Source organism: Pipra filicauda, unplaced genomic scaffold (assembly GCF_003945595.2).
Source record: "Pipra filicauda isolate LSUMZ 115617 unplaced genomic scaffold, ASM394559v2 scaffold151_size3305965_pilon, whole genome shotgun sequence".
In the NCBI taxonomy this organism is placed as follows: domain Eukaryota; kingdom Metazoa; phylum Chordata; class Aves; order Passeriformes; family Pipridae; genus Pipra; species Pipra filicauda.
In genome coordinates, this window is record NW_024104007.1 from 1,896,890 (window position 1) to 1,919,576 (window position 22,687).

Genomic DNA, 22,687 nt, shown 5'->3' on the forward strand with positions numbered 1-22,687 from the left:
ATCTAGTCCACCTCTCCTGCAATGAATACCCTAATGTTGTTTTTGTGACACCTGGTGCTGGCTCCTGCCGCCCATCATCCTATTCTCTTATTTGTAGCTTTACTTCCATGGGTGCAAAGGAGGATTTTCTTGGAGGGCAAGGGAAAGAGGGGTTCCCAGTGGTTCTTAATGAGTTTGGGCAGGGTATTGACTCCTCCACAGTTTGGGATGATGGAGGAAGAGGGGTGTCTGCAGAACCGGTGGCCTATAATTTTATCCAGTCTGTGCCTCAGCTGCAGCTAGAAATTTTCCTTGCAAGAATAAAGGAACTGATCTAACAGTCTGCAGTCAAAGGAGCAGTCTTTCCTCACCTATTCCTGCTTGTGCAGCCCTGCGTTTCTCTTGGTTTGTCATTTGTCTGACCTCTCAATGAGCAGATTCCTCTTCTTAGCCGAGCACGGAGATGAAAAAGAAAGAAAGAAAAAAACCCCCACGCCTCTTTCCCTCCTTCTTCTTTGCTGGGATAGCTTCCTGTGAAGTTCCCAAGCTGCAGTGACTTCTCCTGGGCCAGGTGAGCTCCAGAGCCAGCATAAGGGGAAGGGAGGGAGTGCATGGTCCTGAGAAGGCAGGACAGAGAGGGACAATGCTGCTGGTGATGGCAGTGAGCTGTCAGACAAGAGGAGATGCCCAATCCGACCTCAGCCAGTAGCTGCTCCCACTGAAGACTGATTGTTTTTGAGGGAAAGTTGAACTAAACTTGTTGCAAAATGAGATCTGATTTAGAAAACTGTAAATTAAAAAAATATGTGGGTAGAGTCACCGGTTTCTTTATCTACCTCTTTGTGGTGACGTTGAAAAAAGATACAGGAGTTTCACTACCATGCTCTTTGAGGTGGCAAGTTATTGTTAAGTGTCTGCATTGATCAAAGAATATATATTTATTTCCTGGAGAGCAAGAAACAAACTGCTTCTGAATGATCTCTCCACAGACGTGTACCAGCAAGAAAGAGCTCATGCTATGGAAAGGGCTTTGTTTCTATCATCTCCAGAGGCCAACTTCCCTGGAAGCAGAAAGGCTGGAGAAACAGAGTCTGGTTTTGGTTTGGAAGGAATGGGGTGGCCTCCTTCATAACAGCAGCCAGTAAGCTAGGACCTCAGAAGAAAAATTATATTTATTTATAATAGCTTAATTGCTACTTCAGGACATATATGTCCTAACAGGTTCTACTCCAGTAGCTTATTCAAGGCCAAGAGGTCCAAGGGAAGATAGAGGAGTCTGCTGTAAAACCATGAGCCATGGCTGGGAGCTGTATATGGAAAGAGCTAAATGAGGACAGAAGGGAGTTTGAACTGTGGCAGTAGGAGAAATCCTTTGAACCGGACAGACCAAATCTCCTGTTTAGTAATATCCTATACTGCATGTGTGATATGGAGACTGCTGTTTTTCTCATGTATGATTTATATAGAAGTTTCAGATCCCTGTTGAGTCTCTGAAAAAACAGGTCTTCTACATTTAAAAACTTAAATTCAAAATGACCTGTGTTGAACCTGTACTGGATGAGGTAAATTGGAGGAAGAGAGAATTCTTTCTTGCACAGAATCGAGAAACACAAGTTCCGTATTCTCAGCCATTGACTTTCAGCCTTTGACTTCAGTTGTCTGCTGCCAAGATTGCAACTAATTGAAAAGAGAATAAAATATGACAGCAATCTTGAATCCAATTGTATGTTGCAATAGTTTGATATTAAAGAATTTAAAACTTTAGATAGTTGTTTTCTTCTGTGTGGTGCTGGGGTGGAAGATCTGTGGTAGCAAAGCAAGGTATTCACCCACCGGATACTCACAGATGATGAGAATATACCTTTGACTAAGATAACACAGGGGTGAGTAGTTTCCTTCAAATTCTTTTAGGCATAATTGTGTTATTTATTTCTACAAATTTAATATTGAATCCTTCTTTCCCTTAAAATCTACATCTTTTTATGGATATGTGAGATAAATATGTAGGGTTTTTTACAGCTATCTGTGAGTGTCCTTAAGGAGAATGCTACAGCAGTTCAATAATAAGTATGTAAAAACATGTAACCACTGATGAACATTGTCCAGAAGGATTCCTTCTGCAGTTCTGTCTTGACTTTTTTCTTCACTCCTCCTTCAGTGTGATCCTTTTACTGTAACACCTCTAAAGCTTGTGGGTGGTGGACAAAATGTTCTTTGTTAGGTGAATCCTCAAGTCAAGCCATTCTTCAAATTGCTTTTATAGCTGAATGTGCTAGAAAGCCAAATCATGACTGTGAGACAAGGTGCTAAATATAGTGGGAGTGCTGAGAAGTTGGGGCTTTACTTGGGAAGTTTATGGACAGTACACACCATTGTGAATCCTGTGGCCTCGGGAGCTGCTCAGCCATGAGTAATTTTAGGTGATAATGATGTAAATAACTCTTTGAGTCTGGAACAAGACAGTTATCAGGGATGGGCCTGCATTATCAAGTAGGTAAATCTACACATTTCATTCACTACACCGCCTTTGCCTAAAGGAACTGCTTTTTCAGTCTATTGGCACTAATGTATTCTCACACAAGGGAGTGTAACAGCTGAGATACATTTGATTTGGATCGTTTTTGTTCTTGTGCATTGTCTCAAGGCTCCTTGTAGCTGCTCCCCATGCCTGCTAGGCAGGTGCTGCTCCACTTACAAACTGCTGTAGCTCAGAGTCTAAAAATCCCTTTCTATGTGTGGAAACTCCTGTCTTGACACTCACCCCCCCCAAAAAAACCTCTGAGGAAAATACATTAAAAGCTTTAATTTTATACTGTTTTAAGAAATATTAATTTACATTATATATATAAAAGAGAGAGAAGAGAACCTGACTTATTTTTCTTTGTCTACTGCCAACCTGTCCCTGATCATTTATCTGGTTTCTCTTTATTCCATCTGATTATCTAACACATAAAATCCTTAATATAACCTTAATTAGCCTTGACTGAAGGGTTTTTTGTTTATATTACCCAAAGTAGCTGTGGCTCCTAAGTGAGAGAAGATCCAAATGGAGAGGAAAGATACAATACACAGGTAACTAATTCATGCTGCTCCCAATGCTCATTTGGTATCCAGGTATTTAGAGTAAGGGATTTACAGGACCAGGGCCTGGTACAGGTTGTTTAGGGGCTATGCCAGGATGTGAGGGGAAAGCAGCCCTTATATGTGCAAAAAACTAAGGTGCACTTCTATGGTATTTAGCAAAAAATGCTATCTACCCCTTTAGCACTGAGGATAGTAGGGAACATGATCTCACCCTTGCACAGTGTTAAAGGATTGTCACAGATGTAAATAGGATTGGATAGACACAGATCACACTCCATATAACAACTAATCATCAAAAACCATTTCCCGTAGCTTGGAAAAGGCTTTATCTGTTAAAACAAAAGAAATTCAAATTAAAAGCAGCTGTGTTTGTACCTGCAAAATAGTAATGAGAGGAGGCGAGAGGGCTCAAGGAAAAGCACAGAGAAACAAGGTAGAAAGGCATATCTGATACTGAGAAAAGTTACATTAGCATAAAATAATTATAGGGAGGGCTGTCTGAGTGGGCAGTAATATTACCTTGGTCTGGTCCTGGCTATGCTTGCACAGAAGCTGTTGATAGCAAAGGGGGCAGAGCTATTTCAGCTGCTAATTCCAACAAGTGGTTTCAGAAACTTGTGTAGACTTTGAGGTATTTTGGGGTCAAAATTCCAATGATGAATACCATGAGGCTTTTTCCAAGCAAATTATTAAGCATGTCAGCTTCCCTAGAGTAAATTAGATTTATGCTCTGCAACTAATCAAGCCTTTTCAAAGCAATCCCAATGTATAATTGAGAACTGGACCTTGCCTGTCTTCAATTTTTAGGTTTTTTGGGGGTTTTTTTGGTTTTGGTTTTGTGTGGGTTTTTTGATAAACGTTAACACACTATGCTGGTTTTGGCTGAGGTAGAGTTACTTTTCTTCATAGTAGCTAGCATGGACTATGTTTTGGATTTGTGCTGGAAACAGGGTTGATAATTCAGGGATGTTTTAGTTGTTGTTCAGAAGAGGGTTTTTTGTTGCACAGCATCAAGGCCTTTCCTGCTTCTCGGTCCACCAGTGAGTGCCCTGGAGGTGCAGAAGCTGGGAGGGAGACATAGCAGGGACAGCTGACCTCAAGTGACCGAGGGGATATTCCATACCATATGGGGTCATGCTCAGCAAATAAAGCTGGGGAAGAAGGAAAGAGGGGATGTTTGGAGTGATGCATTTGTCTTCCCCAGTCACCATTACACATGATAAACAGCTGCTTGCCCATGGGAAGTGGTGAATGAATTCTTTGTTTTGCTTTGCTTGTGTGTGTGGGTTTTGCTTTCCCTATTAAACTGCCTTTAACTCAACCCACGAGTTTTATCACTTTTACCCTTCTGATTCTCTTCCCCCATCCCACCTGGAAGCAGTGAGTGAGCACCTGTCAGAGACTGAAATGTTTGATGATTTGTGCATTCTAGGAGACTTTTGCAGGCTTTTGACTTGCATTATACCTCTGATGAGCAATCCGGCCCCTCCCTCCGTCCAGTGCTGAAGGTGTGAAACCCTGAAAAGGCGAGAGCTGAGCTTGCAGGCTCTTGACCTTTGATGAGCAATTGAAGGGGCAGGACCTCTGATGGCCCATAGGAGCTCATCCCCCCCTCTGGCAGTCGGGAAAAGGGCGGGAACCAGGGTAAACTCAGCAGCTCTTGCGCAGGGCCCAGGGAGAGATCGGAGGCTCGAGGCATGGCCCGTGACACTGACCATGGATATAATAATTCATAACTTCTTGGAGCGTGGGGGCTTCCCTCCTTCACCTCCGGCGGATCAAGGCCACCACTTCAAGTGACAGACACGGAAGCTGCAACTACCAAGTTTCATCGCTGGACCCGGTGGGCGGTGACTATAGACAGCTGTCCATTCTCAGCTTTTCTTTCCCTTACTCTCCCTTGCTCTTATCCTGCCTTTCTCTCCCCTATGCATTTTCTTCCCCCCCCAAAGGTTATCTCTGTGTCACACTGTGGTATGACAGCACCCAAACTGCTAGCATGCCTGTTGATACAAAATTGTTAAAACAAATCTTGTCAATACATGTTTTCAGACACCGATTATTTAGTGTCGTTTCGCTTTAATCCACCCCAAAGGAATTATTGATAAAACCTGGGTTACCCCCCCTCTTTTCCTGGGGCGGGTCGTAACAGCACCTGAGTGGTGTTAGTTGCTGGGTGGGGTTAAACCACGACAGTGGTTTTTGATGCCCAGCATGGGGACTGAAGAGTTTAAGATAATGACAGATTTGATTGGAATGTGCTAAATTGAATTTATAGCTGTCAGGGCTGTTTAGCTATTAATTGGCAGCTCCTGTGCTTGCCATGGGTCTCGCTTGCCTGACCATATATGAGAGTCTGGTGCTTGTTAGTGGCTGCTTTTTGGTGCTGCTGTAGTGCTGTGCTGCCAACAGCCTCACCCTGCCGTGCCTGGGAACGTTCTGGGAACGGCCATGGCAGTGCACTGGGCTGGCAGGGGCAACACTGCTGTTCCTGTGCTGCACCGGGCAGGCTGGAATTCCAGTGTGCATTCAAGTCAAAGGGATGGTGAGCTGGGGATGAGTGCCCATGGGAGCAGGACACCCCAAAATGTTCACGGCCATGGATGAGCCCTTGCCAGAGCAGGAACGTGTCCAAGCACCTGTGGCCGTTGTTATGTCTGCACTGCAGCAGCTGAAGCTGTGAAGGGACTGTGGGCCAAGGATGCATCCACCGTGGAGAAGGTACACCTTGAGGCATCAGTGGCTGTGCTGGAGCACCTCAAAATGTGTGTCCATGGATAAACACCAGACAGAGCAGGTCCATCCCTGGAGGGACTGCAGGCAGGGCAAGGCCATGCGGGAGCAGGTTCATTTCTGAAGGCATTGTGGCTGTGGGTAAGGCCATGCTGGAGCAGGTACAGCCCTGGAGAGACTGTGGCTCATGGATAAGGCCTCCTTTGGAGCAGATACAACCCTGTGGATAAATCCAAGTTGGAACAGGGGCAAGGGGAGGAATTCATTGCAATGTTAAACCGTATAATCTGTCTCAAAGGGACCAGGGGTGGAGACTGTAATGGAAATATCTTTAAATTGTTTAACCTGGGACTTGGGTTGCATGTTAAGGAATTAGTATAGCAGGAACTACCAGAAGCAGTGACCTGACCTGAGCTGGCTTTGGTGCCCAGTAACTCCACACAACACAGCACTGTCCTGAGTGGCCACCGTATCAGATGGAGCACAAAATCATGGACTAAATGAACTCACTGGGCATTTTGTGGATATTTGTGAACATATACGGCCATTTGGCAGGGGTGGCCCATAGACTAAGGGAATGCTATCTCTGCATTGTATCAAAGGATGAGAAGGGGTCGATGGGTAATGGGGATGTGTTGGGTAGTGTGGGACCTGAGCATGACATAAATTGTATGGGATAAGAAGTGAAGAATGTGCTGGTTTGGGCTGCAGGGGAGTTAATTTTCTTCATAGTAGCTGGTATGGGGCTGTGTTTTGGATTTGTGCTGGAAACAGTGTTGATAACTCAGGGATGTTATTATTGCTGAAAAACACACAGAGTCCAAGTTTCTCAACACTCCACCAGCAAAGAGACTGGAGGTGCCCAATAAATTGGGAGGGGACAGAGCCAGGATAGCTGACCCCAACTCACCCATGAGATATCCTATATCATATAGCATCATGCTCAGCATATAAACCTGAGGGAAGAAGAAGGGGGGACATTCAGAGTGATGGTGTTTGTCTTCACCAGTCATTGGTAAACATGATGTATCCCTCCTTTCCTGCCTGCCCATGGGAAGCAGTGAATGAATTCCTTGTGTTGTTTTGTTTGTGTGGGTGACTTTTGCTTCACCTATTAAACTGTCTTTATCTCAAGCCACGAGTTTTCTCACTTTTACTCCTCTAATTCTCTCCCCCATCTCACCAATGGGAAGCATGTCAGTGGCTGTGTGGTGCTTAACTGACAGCTGGGTTTAAACCATGACACTCAGTAAAACAAAGATATCACCCTAAATGGCTTCTAATTAACTTGCTTGTTTTGAAAATGAATGTAGTTACATTGTCTGTGTTTTATGCATCTGGTGTTTAAAAACAATGCCAAAGGAGTTTATTAATTATGCTGCCCAGAATGTCTAAGATGAGAACATTTTTGCTTCAGAGCAAATGTTAATTATGTTTCAGGTTTTCCTGTGACAAAGATATAAAAAGTTTGATTTAGCTTTTTAAAATCTCAGTATTTGCTGCCAGAATTGCAGGTTAGTTAATCTTCAGATTTCTGTGCTACACTTGAGAATGCTTGGCTTGTGAAACGATTCCATCGTGTAAGAGCTTTAACTGCAGTGAACGACAAATTCAGAAGCTTGTTATGTCAGAAAGGAGGAGGAGGAACTTCTGTTTAGGTCTTGCCTTCACCGGGAAAGGATACACTGATAGTATTCGTGTAACCTTGCACTGATGAGCAGACATCACATTGCTTTGGAAAGATTCATATTTGAGATCTGATGACTAAGTGGTGGTGGGCACAGCTGCTTTAGAATCACAGATAAAGGAAAGAAGGAAAACAAATCCAGAATTGCCATGTGAAAATCTTGCTGACATGTAATGCTGTCACAGCATTTATAAAGAGCAGAAATCCTATTCAGTGTGAATCAGGTACGTGCTATATTGAATGAAATATTTATTATTGTAAATGTTGCCAAAGATCTGCAATTGATAGTCTCTGGATTTTTGAACAATAGCCTCTGTAAGCTAAATGAGATAGTTAAATTATTAGAGTTTTTGTTTCAGTTCCAGTGTAAATTTGTTCTTAAAGTCTAACAGTTTACGCAGATTAAATGGTCTTTCAGTAGGTTTGTTTTTTTAAAATATTTGTGGATACAGAGAAAATTATGGAAGTTTGTTGTATTTTAGGACTTTGACTTAAGGATCCAATTAGAATAGGATTGCTGCACTGAGAGCAGAAGGAGTATTTTGGAACATACATTAGGGGATTAGTTTTTTAAGGTTTTTGGAAAACTCCACAGATGAATATGCTAGCAAAGCATAAATACCTCTTCTTAGCATCGTAGTATTTGGCAGGACCTGATCCAAAGCAAATCGGAGTTACTGGAAGTCTCCTCATTGACTTGACTTTTCAGTTTCCAGGTCTCAGACTGATAAATATCTCAGGTTTTGTTCTTACAGTGTAGTTTTCCCATTGAAGTCGATGATATAGATTTACACTCTTTTAATAAGATCTTCAGTTTTGAGAAGGATCTTCCTAATTAGGCAGTGTTTCTTAAGCCTGTTTCCTAAGTTGGCTTTTGGCACTGCTAAAAGGTTTATTTAACAGTAACTAAAGATTGTACAGCACGTGTGTAAATCTTCATCAAACCTGTCAGAACCTCTGCCTGAATGCTCATAAAGACTTTTGGCTAGCAAGGGCAAGAATGGTCTGCTCTTTAGTCTTGGATGTTTTATAACCAAGGTTTTATTAGGGAAAATAAATTTCAGTCTGGAGAGAGAATGAGATAAACAGAAAATTGTGCAGTTTAGACCTTGAAATGGCTGATGAATGTGCTATTTCTTTTTGGGAAAGGGTCCAGCCTTGTCATAGGGAGAATGATGCACAATTACCATTTATGTGCAGAGGAAGTTTTGATATGGTTATGGGTTGCACGAGAAACCACTTTTGAACATAAAGTCATTTACTATTTGATTCTGATGTACTCAGTGTTACCAGCAATCTGTTTCCTCATCTGTACCCTTGAAATTCTTTACTCATCTGTTGTCCCCTTAAGAGAGGGAGAATTTTAAGACCAGTGCCTTTACTGAAGCAACAAGTACATTTTGTATTTCTAATTTAAAGCTTTAGAACTTTTATTTGGTATTTGAGAAGTCTGTTAAGATTCCTCTTTTTGTTTGTGAACAAAGTTCAAGCGTAGAATCACCCCTCTGTGGCTACCCCTCGTTTTTACTTTCCTTTCTCAACTTCCCTATAGATTTTTAAATAAGATGTAACTTAAATTTTGCAGACACAGAGACTGTAACACAGTGTTAGAAGAAGATGGCTGTAGTGTCTCCATTCTCAGGCTGGTCACTCTGTGTATGTGTGTAAGTGAACAGCTCAGCTTCCTCAGGCTTTCAAAAGAGAAATAACAATAAAAATCTGAGACCTGAAAGGAGGGACAAATCTGATGTTTCTTTGCAGTTGATTTCTTTAGTGCTGTAAATGAGAATCAGTTAACGGAGCTTCAAGTATTGCTGGAGAAAGTGGAAACACAAAAACTGTTTCATATCCTAGTGAATTTGTTTGCTGATAACCTGAAAAACTTAAAATATCACAGGAAGAAAATACCCATAGTTCTAGAGGTGTTGTTAAAATGTTGCAGTTGCAGAATTGTCTTCAATAAGTCAGGCAGAGTGTCTTTAATGATGTTCTGATAAAGAATGGATTAAATTATTTTAATTAAAACCACTATAAATCCATGTTAGTGTGTGATCTCTTTAAATACTCATAGTTTTAGTTCAGATTCTTGAATATAGGCTTAAAGGTGCAAGTAGCAAAGAGCTTACAGGGAGAAGGGATGGTGACCCAGGGGGCTGAACAAATTTTATACCCTTTACTTTACTGTCCTCTTCTTCAGTTATCTGCAACATGCTTTTGCCAGCAGCAAGAAATATGCACATAGAAGAGTTTGCCAGACCATTCCTTGAGAGACAGAACATAAGAAGCTCAGAAAACAGAAATGCCAGAATAATTCCTCAGAAATCATTCAATAAGACTAGGAGGAGACATTACAGTTTTGCCTTAATTAATATGTTAGACTAATGTCCATTGGTGGGAAACATCAACAAAATTCTGACTGACTGAGCTGAGACAGGGTTTTACTCACAGTAAAAGGCAGGTTTTTGTCTCTAGATGAGGCAAATCTAGAACAACTTTTTGTTTAAAGGACATATACACAAACTTTTGTTACCTGTAGATGATGTTAAACATATCTGACCTGGGATTTCATAAAGTGTTGTAACAGTGTTTCATAGTTTGAAAGGCAAGAGTAAGCAATGCCTTCGTTTCTGTGTTATTTCAGTGATTTTAGTGATGATGGGGGAAAAGTTACAGTGTAATTACTAATTTGTTAGGTGGTTGTAAGTCTTTTAAGTCATCAAAAATCAGGTATCAAAAAACTGTTGAAAAAACTTTTTTTCGAGAAGTTAGAATAAAATTTCAGGGGAAAATATTTAGTCCTGAATTTGTTGTAAATGTGAAGATGCACAACAAAATGAATAAAATTGGCATAGTATTTTACAGAAATTCCAATAAGAAAAGTAATTTACTGTAGTTAAAACCAGAAAAGCAGCTAAAGGTGTTCTGCATTTCATACATATTCATACATAGATTTCATTTCTACACCATGATAGAAAATATGACTAAAAGGACAAAAGTTTTATACCTTTACTGTGTAAAGGTAAGGCAACCACATATTATGTAAGGCAGGCATGGATTTCCAAACCATATTGTTTGGATATGGAGCCAAGCAAGTTGTAAACCCCACCTCTGGAAGTGTTCAAGGCCAGGCTGGGTGGGGCTTTGAGCAACCTGGTCTAGTGGAAGGTGCCCCTGCCTATGGCAGAGGGGCTGGAACTGGACGATGGAGGTCCCTTCCAACCCCAACCATTCTATGATTAAATGGGACTCTCTTTGCTGTCAGAGTCCCACAGTGAAGCAGGTCTCTCAGTGTCTCCTAAAGTGCAGTGCAACCCCACAGCATTAGTGGCTGCCTGAGTGGCAGTGGTGGAAAACTACATCTGGCATGTTTTTCTTGGACAGACACTACTGATTGTCTTTGAATCAATGCTGTCAAGTGCTGTTTGCTGAAGAGGCTTTGGGATCATTGCTTACTAAGACGACTAGTGAAACAGACTATTTGACTACCTAAATTAATCCTATGGCATAAATCGTTTGCATAGTAAAGGGGTTGTCCGGAATAACACAGTAAATAACACCATTTGGGGGAGGAGAAGGTGGAATAAGGGATATTGCACATGGGTCTGGCAGGAAATAAAAAACAAACAATACTTCTTTTTCTTCAGGTCATCTAGATCTGAAAAAAAAAAAATCCCTGACAGCATTTCTGCAAGGAAGGTTTTCTTTTGCCAAAGACAGCTATGGTTATGACCATTGCTTCTCAGCCTCATAAAGCAAGACGTCATTTGAGGAGCCTGAGGCATGGCATGGTATGGGGAACAGCCAATGCATCATGTCTACTTAGCCAGGAGAAATTAAATCCCACATTTGCTGACGTACATGACAAATAGAAACTCCCACTCTGTCTTTTAGAGTTATGGCAGACCAGATCTGCCAGGGTGGTATAGCCTGAGCTGCAGAAATAAATTAGTTCACATAATTTGGGTATATGTTCCACTTGTCTATCCATCTATCTAATGTTGTTACCAATAGATTGCCAGGGGCTCAGGTTTTAGGGGCAATTATGACTTTACTCTTTTGTCCATTGGCCAAAGGGCTCTTAATCCTATCACAGGTCTTTATGCCTAGTGATGGACAGTTGCTGCCAGGGAAGATCTCTCACCTTTGCTTTCATCAGAAGGAAAGATAGATATTATCTGCCCTGAGAAAGTAGGAAGTTTCAATTCCTTTTCTGTCCCTATTGCCTGATTTACTTGTTTTTCTTCACATATTGACTTTTTTAGACACGCTCCCTTTCCTCTCAAATTTCTGGCTGGCATGAGTGCATTGCTGCCGGCTCTGCTCACTGTGTGCTGCCGTATATCCTCACAGACCTGTGTGTGGGAACTGCTGTGGGAAAAGGGAATAAATTCCGGAGAATTTTCAGTCCCCAATTTATTTATAAGACAAGAGATGTTGAATTGCTGAAAGACTAAACCGAAAGAACTTGACTTGAGTCAAAGACTCTCAGCCCCTGTGCCAGCTCATGTCTACATCGTGCCAATAACTTAGAGACAGTTATTCAGTAATCCTCCAAGCTGTGTAAAATTCCTACTGGGGAAAATGAGGAATTTTATCCACAAGCTTTTGCCCTTTTTGATGGCAGATGCTTCTCAGCAGTCATACAAACTAAAGATTTCCCAGCAACAAGTGGGGTCCCTCAGGAGTCCGTATTAGGACCAATATTATTTAACACCTTTGTTGATGACACGGACAATGGGATCAAGTGCACCTCAGCAGGTTGGCCAATGACATCAAGCTGTGGGGTGCTGTCACATGCTGGAGGGGAGGGATGCCATCCAGAGGGACCTGGACAGGTTGGAGGTATGGGCCTGTGTGAACGTCATGAACTTCTACAAGGCACAGTGCAAGGTGCTTGCTTGGGTCAGGGCAACTGAAGAAGGAATGGAGAGCAGCCCTGAGGAGGAGGGACTTGGTTGTTGGTTGACAAGAAGCTCAGTGTGATCCAGCAATGTGTGTTTGCAGCCCAGAAAGCCAACTGTGGCCTGGGCTGCATCAAAGGCAGAGTGTGGCAGCAGGACAGGGGAGGTGATTCCGCCCCTCTGCTCTGCCCTTGTGAGACCCCACCTGGAATACTGAGTACATAAGGACGTGGAACATAAGAAGGAGCGAGTCCAGAGGAGGTCACAAAGATGATCAGAGGGCTGGAGCACCTCTACTACGAACACAGGCTGAGAGAGCTGGGGTTGTTCAGCCTGGTGAAGAGAAGGCTCTGGGTAGACCTTATAGCACCTTCTGGTATTTGAAGATAGGGATTTCACAGCTTTTCTGGAGATCCTGTTCCTGTGCTTAATTTTCACTGTGGAGAATTTTTCATATATTCTGCTGAAATTTCCCTTGTGCTGCCTTGTCACTGTGATCTCTTGTTCTGACTTGTGCACTTTTTCTGAAAAGAGTCTGGATTTCTTCTCTTTGTAGCTCCGTTTCGGAGGGTAGAAGATTACAGTCTTGTATTCCTCTAGAGGAACAAGCCCAGTTTCCTTGGTGCCTCCATGTCATGTGCATTGAGCCCTGAAACATATTTAAAAATACTTAGAATAGTCTAGAAGTTGTCAGTGTCCTCGGTATCTCAAAGGCTAACATAGGCCAAAGGGTGCTTGTTTTGCTTAAGTGTTTCAAAGTATTCTTTCCTGTCTGCTTTTAATCTGCAACACTTTCTTCAGAGAAGGTCTTGAGGTCACTGAGAACAGATTATTAATTTTGCAGGAATGAGTACAACATCTGAGGTCTGGACAGATAGCTGTGTTTTCATTTTACTTCCCTGTCTCCCTCCTACTTGTTGCATCTAGTCCTTCTCAGGTAATAATAAACTTGTTTACTTGCCTGCTTTCTGTTGGCAATATCTGGCACCGCTGTGTTTAATGAGTAATAAGTTTTTCACAAAACCTGAAGCATAAGTGTCATTTTGTAGAACGACTTTCCTTTAGTGATCACTTTTTCAGAAAATGATTCAGTTTATTGTTGCGGTGAGTTGTGTAAAATGTAACTTAACAGAATATTAATAGAATGCTCCACAAGATGACTGAGGGGCTTCAGCTGTGGGGTAGTGGAACGAACCCTTGCTGAATCACCTCTATTTAGGAGAATGATTGCACTTTAATTTAAGCCTAGTGGAGAAAAAGGTCATCTTGATTCTCTATTGCAAGAAGCCTTTACTCAAAATATATATAAAATTCCAAGTATGTTGTAGTGTATGTTGATGGAAGGGTGCCTGAGAACATCCATCACTCCCTCGTTTTTTGCAATGTTGCATTTTTCTAGGAAAAGCTATTGTATTATGTACCCAAGCAGGCTATAAAACGTGGCACCCTGCCCTCTCTACCTATTTTTCCCCCTTCAAAAACTAAAAAAAAAAAAACAGCTCTAAAAACCAACCAACCAAAAAAATTAAATTAGTTTTTTCACACAAGGCTTTTAAAGGGATACTTGGTATAGGTAATGTGCAATAAGTGGCTTTTGAGTTTGTTCAAATAGGTCAGATGGCTTAATTATTTACCCATGTGTCTGTTTGACTATGACATCTAAACCAGTTCGTGTCCCTCGTCTGCTGTGTCTTGCACATTCAATTGTTGTAGAGTTTTTTAAAGACAAGAAACCTAATTTTTTTTTTTTATTTTTTTTTTGGAGAACATTGATAACATCCTTTTTTTCCCCCACATCATCCCACATAGCAGTGTCATCTTCTGAGTATTGGAGACGATGGAGTTGTTTTCTCTTCTGTCAGATGTGAATCCTGCCCGTAGTGTCTTGGCTCTGTGAATGGTAAGTGTGACTCAAGGAACTGGCCAGAGTGGCTATTTATTTCATAGTGGCATTTCGCTTGTTGAATATCTTGCTAAGTTAAACTGACTTAAGTGGTTTGAAACATTCTCAGACTCCCAGAAGACTGGAGTATAAAAATAATGGACACCTGGTTTGTTTCTGTGTTTGGTACAGATCTAGTGCAGTGCTGATAGACTGAGTCTAAATAATGTGCTTTATAGTTGAATCTTGCTTTTATAATCCTTCTTCAGAGTAAGAGATAGTGTTGGGACAGGACTTCACTTTAAGAAGTAGTTATTTTCTGTTTAATGAATAGTACCTAAGATATGAGGACATTATACCAGGATGGAACAAATTTATTAGCCTGTTGCACTGTTTATTGTAATCCTTGTCTTAAATGTGGTTGTGCTTCCTTCTGAGTTACTGGTGTTAGTGGAGTTTGTTTTCTCCGGCCTCAGATCTTGAGATCTGGCTTCCTCAATCTTCAGTCCTTCTTTAAGACACACAACTTCACAGTCCAGCAGTAATTTTTTAGGACCTTTTGAGCAATAATGGACAATTTTATCACTTTCATTTTATTTGTGAGGCTCTGGGCTTCCCATTTTAAACTCTCTAGATATAAAGAAACGTGAACTACGGGATTGCATGTAGATCCATAGTCTACTGCGGCTAAACTATTTCTGCTACCCAAGTTAATTATCTGAGGCCAATGCTGTTATTTTTTCACTATATTACAGCCTGCTGAAGATCATGAGTACAGTTTTCTTTAACCTCCTGGACCCCAGAGTCCCTTCTCTTGTAAATAAGTCATAAGCAGTATGTTTTTCAGGAAGGCTGTACTGACATCTCATGCTTGTGTGAACTCCCATCCCTAAAACAAACCTCACTCTTGCTTCTGGTAACTTCTCTGTATGTTGCTAAATACTGTGTGTTGCCCTTTGGAGACAATATGTCCTTCTGTTAAACAGGCAGTTATTCTGCATACACACACTAGTGGATTCCCTCTGCAGAAAAACATGACTTAAATCTCAGCTGATTTCAGTTCATAGAATTGTGTAGTAGCAGCTCTGTGTTCTCTCTGCTTCTACAGCATGTATTTTCCAAATACTGGGGAAAACTACACAAACAGTTGCCTGCTGCAAAATCTATTGGAGTACCACAGCAGAATGTGTCTAGCTGATCCTAAGAGAGATGTTGCTGTAATGTTGCTCAGGTTCTTCTTTGCAAAGGGTTTGGGGTTCCCCTGCAGTGGGTGCCCCTCCAAAGGGGACAGAGGGACCCAGTTAGCACAGACAGCTTTTGCTGGATATTCTGGGTGCTCTGGCAGAGTTTCCATGCACATCCTCAATACATGCAGCCTCTAAGATTACAAGGAATATACAGCTTTGCCTACACAGAAGCTTCCAATGCATGTTGAATCCAGTGTGCTCACTGGACCCACTTGCAGTAACCACTGCAAATACTCCCTAGATAATTTCTTAGTTCCATCACTTGCTGCTGAAAAATTGCCCAGGGTTACCCACCCTATAACCTGGGAGCGAAAGCACCTTTGGGATTGTCAGTGCTTTTTGCAGTGAAATTTGCAGGATGCTTGGTTTCTCTTAGAGGAGGCTGTGAAGCATCTGGTGGGGGCAGATGAAGGCTGTAGGTTGTGTGAGGGGTGAGGTCAGATTCTCCTGCTTTGACTGCACTGGAGTTCCAGTCCAAGAACTGCTGGACACAAACAGCTGCTGAAATATCTCACTTTCCTGTTTCCCACAAAGGAAAAAACAGCAGCTGGGAGTGAAGTGCCTGAACTGATCTAAATGAGTTCCTGGATATTTCTACATATATCTTCAGTTTCATAGACAGTGCAGAGTGAGACAGGACTCTCAACTAAGAAATATAAGACTATTTCTTACATTTTTTGTTAATGATTCTACTCTCAGTCCTCACCCTAGAGGAGAAAACCGTGTTAGTTGCCCAAGACTGCATACTAGAAATGTCATCTGGCTGAGAACTTTGGGGACAGGGAGGTTGTTGTACTTCAGCAAACTTGTGTTTGAATCTTCCTCATCTTGCTTTTTGGTCATGTGAGATGAAAAAAGGTAAGAAGATTTAGCATCTATACCTTGGCAACCTGAGAAACAGCAAAGCTGTGGGTGACTGTTTAATTATCCAGTGATTTTTTGTGTTAAGGTCTTTTCTGTAAAAGTACACTGCAGTATCAGATTGAGGGGGCTGGAACTTGATATTTTGGATACGAAATTGTTTTGGATTGCAAACTATGTCTGTCTTCAGAGCTGGAATGAATTGCAGATGAAACTTTTAATGAAGAATAAAGAAAAAAATATTTTTAAATGCCACTGTGAAGTAATGCTTCCAGGACAGGACTTATGTTTTGGAGGATGCTTTTGGTGGGCTTTTTTTTTCTTTTCAAAATTTTTTTCTCTCTTAAATAATTTGGGTATACCTAAATCTGGCAAAGAGTATTTACTGTGGGTGTTTTAAGGTCTCTGTTTTGATAGCTGAGCCAGATGAGAACCATGGGGAGTGGCAGAGAATTAAAAAACTTCTGGACCTTATGAAATCACTGGAGTTGTGTTGTCAGCTTTGCAAATATCTGCATTGTGTGACTTCTGCTTTTCTAATGGCTCTGTTCAGAGGTGCCGTATCGAGGGACCTCTCAGTGATGAAGTTGCATTGCTTGCTGACATCCATTACATGTCTTCCTCCTCTGTGGAGAGGGATGTGCAGTGGAGTTCTGGGTTTGGAAAGTATAGGGGATACATGTGTGCGTGCTCGTTTTCAAAATATCTGCTGTTACATGTTTGTGATGGAAAAGGGAAGTACCCTGTAGTACAAGGCTGAAGACTGTAGTACAGTTACAGCAGGAGATGATGAGTTATAAAGAGTTGATTTCTCCTCCATAACTGTGGACCACAGGGTAATTTTCCTTTTGATGCAGCATAGTTTTACCCTGGTTGTAACAAGTTACTCCTGTTAAGATTGAAGTTGTCACCTTCATATTTGTTTTGAGCTTTAAATAATTTATTTTTTAAAATTATTGTTATTATTTTTTAAGGGACTCTGAACTCAACATGTGTCTTAACCTTTATTTTTAAGGATATTCTAGAAAGCTTTCTTTTTCTTAAAGGTAGTAAATTTGTACATTGATTAAGAGCAGTTTAATCTGTTTTAACAAGACATTTTTATATTTTATGGTTTAGTGGTTCCTTTTTTCTTTTAGATAAAATACTTAATACAGAGCTTCTTACTTTTTGAATTCTTTTTTTTTTTTCCATACCTTATCTTTTTAGGATGAATATTTAAACAGCATCCTTCAACCTTGCTTCAAAATGTCCCTGTGTGCATCTTCTCACAAGGACTTTTCTCAGTTGCTGCCTCTTCAGGATATTGGATGCAATAAAACAGAAATAAAAAACTCACCTGCTGGTGTCATCTCTCCAGTTCCCTACAGCTGCAACCAGACCTCGTTGACAGCAGAGCACAGTCCACTCTATATTCCCTCATCTTACATGGAAAACCGACACGAGTATTCTGCAATGGCCTTCTGCAGCCCTGCTATGATGAATTACAACATTGCCAGCAACTTTGGGGATTCAGAGAGTGTGGCTGTGAGGCAAACCTCGAGCCCCAGTGCGCTGTGGTCTGCTCCTGGCCACCTCTCCCCTCTGACGCTGCACTGTCAGTCATCACTGCTCTACGCAGAGCAGCCCAAGAGCCTGTGGTGCGAAGCAAGACCGATGGAGCCAGTGCTGCCCGTGAGCAAGTCAGTGCTATTTGGTGCTTTAAAACTTTGCTGAGAATTATTTATAGCTTCTTTAGTTTTAAGTCTTTTTTCCTTTTACATTTAGCTTTTCTCTTGGTCCCTCTGAAAAATGAAACAAAGCCAAGAAACCTCCACCAGACGCCAAATCAGTCCTGAGTTTTGTGTCTGTTCTTTTTTTATGTAACCTCTGAAATGAGATTTTTTTTTTTCAATATCTCCTTAGAGAACTAAACACCAACAGAAAGCAGTACAAACACCTTCAATGTGGAAACAGTTTACTCTGTGTAAACATAAGTTCAAGACTGCTAGGTGCTACTTTGTATAGCAAAAATTAATTTTGCTCTTGCAAATTTTGAGTGAAAGAAGTAAAAGTTCATTCTTTTTTCCTTTTCATACAATGTTGTTTGAATTTCTTTTTATCCAGATTTGATTTTTCTTTTTTTTTTTTTTTTTTTTTTTTTTTTTTTTTTTTTTTTTTTTTTTTTTTTTTTTTTTTTTTTTTTTTTTTTTTTTTTTTTTTTTTACTGCATGTAATAGTTGTGAAGGCTTTTCAATAACTTGAAATTCAAGGGAAATGTTTTCTTTGCTCTTTGGTTTTAGTATGAACAGTCACATAGCAGCATGCATCATGTTAAAAGGGGGCTGCTACTGAAAAAGTCTGACTTTGTTTCTTGTTGCTGTTCTCAACTGACTTTGTAAAATTGTTGTGAACAGCAGTCAGACTAAATTTTCAGCTGACAAGAAACTCTGCAAAAATATGTTCTCTTTCCACACATTTACTCATACTGCAAACCTTAAGCAGTGTGTAAATCATCAGCTGATGAAATTACTCCATTCATGGGCACATTTGTTGGATGGATAAAAGCTCAGGATGTTGCAGGTGCTGTTCCTGCTTTAGCAGCTGTATTTTTATTCGTAGGGCTCCTTATTTAACTTCAGCAGTCATTTTGAGTATGAAAAATAGCGTGTCCTGGCAACAGTTTTAACTCAATTGTTAAAGGATTTGTGCTATTTGGAGACTACCCACATTTGTACCGCAGTGGGTGAACTTTAAGCTGTCTGCACAGGACTAAGGTATGGGATCCACATCTACTTCTGACTTGTAGGCTGCACAGACCTTCATCCCAGCCACCTGACTAGTCACTACTTGGAGTTGGCAGAGAGTAGCAGGCAGTTCTGGAGTGTGAATGTACTTTCAGTGTAGGTGTGTGGATTGGGAGACACTGTTTGGGTAGCACTTACACACAGAAGAATTCCCTGAGCAGCTTTGATGTGAATAGGGATAACATGCAAACTCTTCCCACTTTGGTTAGGGTTCCAAAACTTTGACAACCCTGGGAAGGCTGCTGTAGGTTAGTGTTTGAAGCTGTCCGGATGATGGGACAACAGTTGGAATAATCCAAGAGCTCCTGTCTGATGCTCTGCAGTGACCTCTCTACATAGACAGAAGGGAAGCCAAACCTGCCACACTGGAGTTTAAATAAATAATTCTGCTATTTGTATAGATGTATAAGGACTATTGCTCATGTAGCTCATGATGACCTAACAAAGAGAAACCAAGAAAACCTGGAGTATAATTTTTTTCTCACAGAATGGTTTGAGTTAAAAGGAGCCTTAAGGACCATCTAGTTCCAAGCCCCCTGCCATGGGCAGGGGCACCTCTCACTAGACCAGGTTGCTCAGAGTAGTAGGATGACTAGTAGCAAATTAATTACTAGTTAATTTTTAAAAAGTCTTAATTCTTTTTATGGAAACTTAACATCTCTATATAGAAACCATAGAGAGGAATACAAAGAGGCATAAAGCGATAAATCTTTTTCCACGTGGTTCCTCAGTGGCAGCCAGGGTAAATCCCCAATTTTCCTGCATCCTTTGGTGCAGGAGCATTGTGGGCATCCAACCAACTCCTGCCAGCTCATCTGGAGGACCTGGCAGCTTGTTTATCTGCTGAGAATTCCGAGGTGCTCCAGTCCCAAGGGTGCTGGGATGTGGTCTCTAACCACGCGTGGGGATTGCTGTTGGTGTGGACACTCTGCCTGATCCTTCCAGTCTCGGGACCGCGTCCCTTAAAGCTCTTGACTGTTTGCTGGTTCTGTTGTCCTTAAAGACATTGGTAACAAATTGATGGGGTTTTAGCCTCCTGCTGTGCCGCTGCAGCTGTCGCAGACAGGCGGCTCTGGTGCCTGTTTGGCACGCAGGAGGAATTTGTTCCAGATGGTTCCTCTGTGTGCAAACTGTTTGCCACAGTCTGTGGAAGTCTTCCAGCTTGCATGTGTGCAGGGTGGCTGTCATTCCACTTTTAAGTACGGAAAGAAAAAGTGTTTTTTAAAAACAGTTGTCATGGCTGGAAGGTAAAAAAGCAACGCTCCTCACCGAGTGTTACAATCTGTGCTTTTTCTTTATTTTCATCCATAACATCTTGGTCCTTTAACGAGGGCAATAAACATCACTCTCCTCAGCGTATCAATCAGTCACAGAGAGACTCTCCAGCTGATTTTGAGTCTTTTCTGACCCTCACAATTGGATCACGGTTCCCAAGTAAAGCTTAAAAATATACCTCTTTTACTAATGTGAAATGCAAAATTACTTTTGCTTCCAGATACAGGGAAATGGGAAGGAATAGCAACGTTTTTTCTTCCTTTCATTAGCAGCATATTAAGCATATGTGATACAATCCCTTTACTCTAAAGGAGAGATCCCCCTCAGTCTTCCCAGCATGGCAGAATGGGAAACAACTCAGTGATTCACCAATCCATTAATGGGGGAGCGTGTGTCATCGGAGACTAAGCTTGTTAAAACATCTAAACACTCTTCTGCCCTGCAATATCTGAATGAATTAATGTTGTAAAAAAATCTTTCAGTAACTCAATTGTACAACAAATACCTTAATTTTTCTGGTTTGAAATTTGTCCAAGAAACACCATTTTTTCCTTTTCAAATTTTCTACTAGGAAATTGGAGCACGTTCTCCTCATATACTTATGAACTTGATGATTTGTAGTTGGCATGTGGGTGTGTTTGTCCTTACCTCCTGTCATGAAACCAGCACAAAGTCTACTTGTAATATATTAGTTAAAGCCTCTGACAGCACTTGCAACATGCTTCCAATGTTCTGTTTAAACTTGCCCTTGTTCTATAGAAGTCATAAACTGTGCTACCTGCTGTCTTATCCCAACTGATTTTATTTCTCCTCCCTAACCCTGCTGGAAAGTGGGACGAGGAAAATTCTAGAGTTTCTAAATTCTGCCTCTGTGATTAAATTTATACCTATAAATTGACTATACACCTTTCCTTCTGTCAAACTGCTGCTGAGAGTTTGTCCATGACAGTATTTGAAGGCATAATGTGCTAAAACCACCAAGAAAATGACATCCAGATAAAAAGGATACAATGGATGTACTTCCTATACCTAAACCCCACATTACTGATAATCTAAGTTCCTTTCCTCTTGCTGTTTGTTTACAGGACCCTGGTGTCAGGAATTGGCTGTTATTTCATGTTTTTATCCTGTTTTCATTTTAATTCAGTCACTAAGAATAGTTACTGTTTGTTGGAATTATTTGCAACGCTTCAGGACTTTGTATCTCTTACTAATTTATACAGAGCAATTTTTAATTTTTTTATGAATGAAAGTATTTTATTAATTGTGTTTCTCCATTATTCTTGTATTCAGACTTCCATTTATTTAGCATTTGGGTGACCAATGTGGTCATCCCCTCGAAGAGAAAACTTTGACTAACATCATGAGTCAGTCTTGTGGGCTGAGATTCACATCTCAAGTTATTTGTCTCCAGAATGTCACTGAATGAATAAAACCTCATGTAAAGGATTAAATACTTGAGAACATATGTGCAACGTAATTTTGCCTTACTAACAGTACAAACTGCAGCTCTGTTCGTTGTAGCATTTGTCGTGTCAGTCTGAGCTGTCTGAGTTCTCATTTTCCCTGTGAAGCTTCCGAAAGGCAAAGTCCACTGGCTTCACAAATTCCTGGACTTGTACATTTTCAAGAATTCTTCAAGATCCGTCAGCATTCCGTATGATTTTCCCAGGGTTCATGTGATTGACATATCAGCAGTCCAGTTTTATGCCTTTCAGTATTTTAGAACTTTATAGTCTCTCATCACTGAAAGCTCAGGGACCAGACTACATGCTTTAAATTACCTTGTCAGAAAAGTCTTTACAGTGTTTCACACTATCCTGTGTTCAGAAATGAGACTCTATAGAGAGAGAATAGAAGACAATGGAAAACCATGAAACTCTTTGTAGTGCAGATTTAATTTCTCCTCTTTTATAACAGATGTTTTTCTTTTCTATCAGAGAAACGTTAAAAAGGAAAACTAATGGCGATGACTGTATGAGCCCAATTGCAAACAATCCCGGCTCAAAAAAGGATGCCCACTTCTGTGCAGTCTGCAGTGACTATGCTTCGGGATACCACTATGGGGTCTGGTCTTGTGAAGGCTGCAAAGCATTCTTTAAAAGAAGCATTCAAGGTAGGACAATCGGCTTTTGATAATGTTGCTCAAATAGGTTGTTCCGTATGACCAGGAGCTGCAGCAGTGGGTCTACTAGTAATGAACTGATCTGAAATTCTGGGGCATGATGCTGTACTCTGAAAAGAGAACCACA

The 22,687-nt window shown here is 41.1% G+C and overlaps 1 protein-coding gene across 7 annotated transcripts in view; it reads left to right on the forward strand.

Annotated features, from left to right (window-relative positions):
• Nucleotides 1-7,465: 7,465 nt before the first annotated feature.
• The window catches only part of ESR2 (estrogen receptor 2), a 42,289-nt gene continuing 27,067 nt past the window's right edge, over nucleotides 7,466-22,687 (forward strand). For 2 of the 7 annotated variants that reach the window (XM_027716627.2, XM_039378987.1), the window contains exons 1-5: nucleotides 7,466-7,707; nucleotides 13,229-13,321; nucleotides 14,194-14,284; nucleotides 17,584-18,056; nucleotides 22,376-22,551. In XM_027716627.2, coding sequence (XP_027572428.1) covers nucleotides 14,282-14,284; nucleotides 17,584-18,056; nucleotides 22,376-22,551 — 652 coding nt within the window. In that variant the 5' untranslated portion in view covers nucleotides 7,466-7,707; nucleotides 13,229-13,321; nucleotides 14,194-14,281. The remainder of the gene's footprint in view (nucleotides 7,708-13,228; nucleotides 13,322-14,193; nucleotides 14,285-17,583; nucleotides 18,057-22,375; nucleotides 22,552-22,687) is intronic. The other 5 variants (XM_039378988.1, XM_039378985.1, XM_027716629.2 and 2 more) reach the window with 5 other exon arrangements.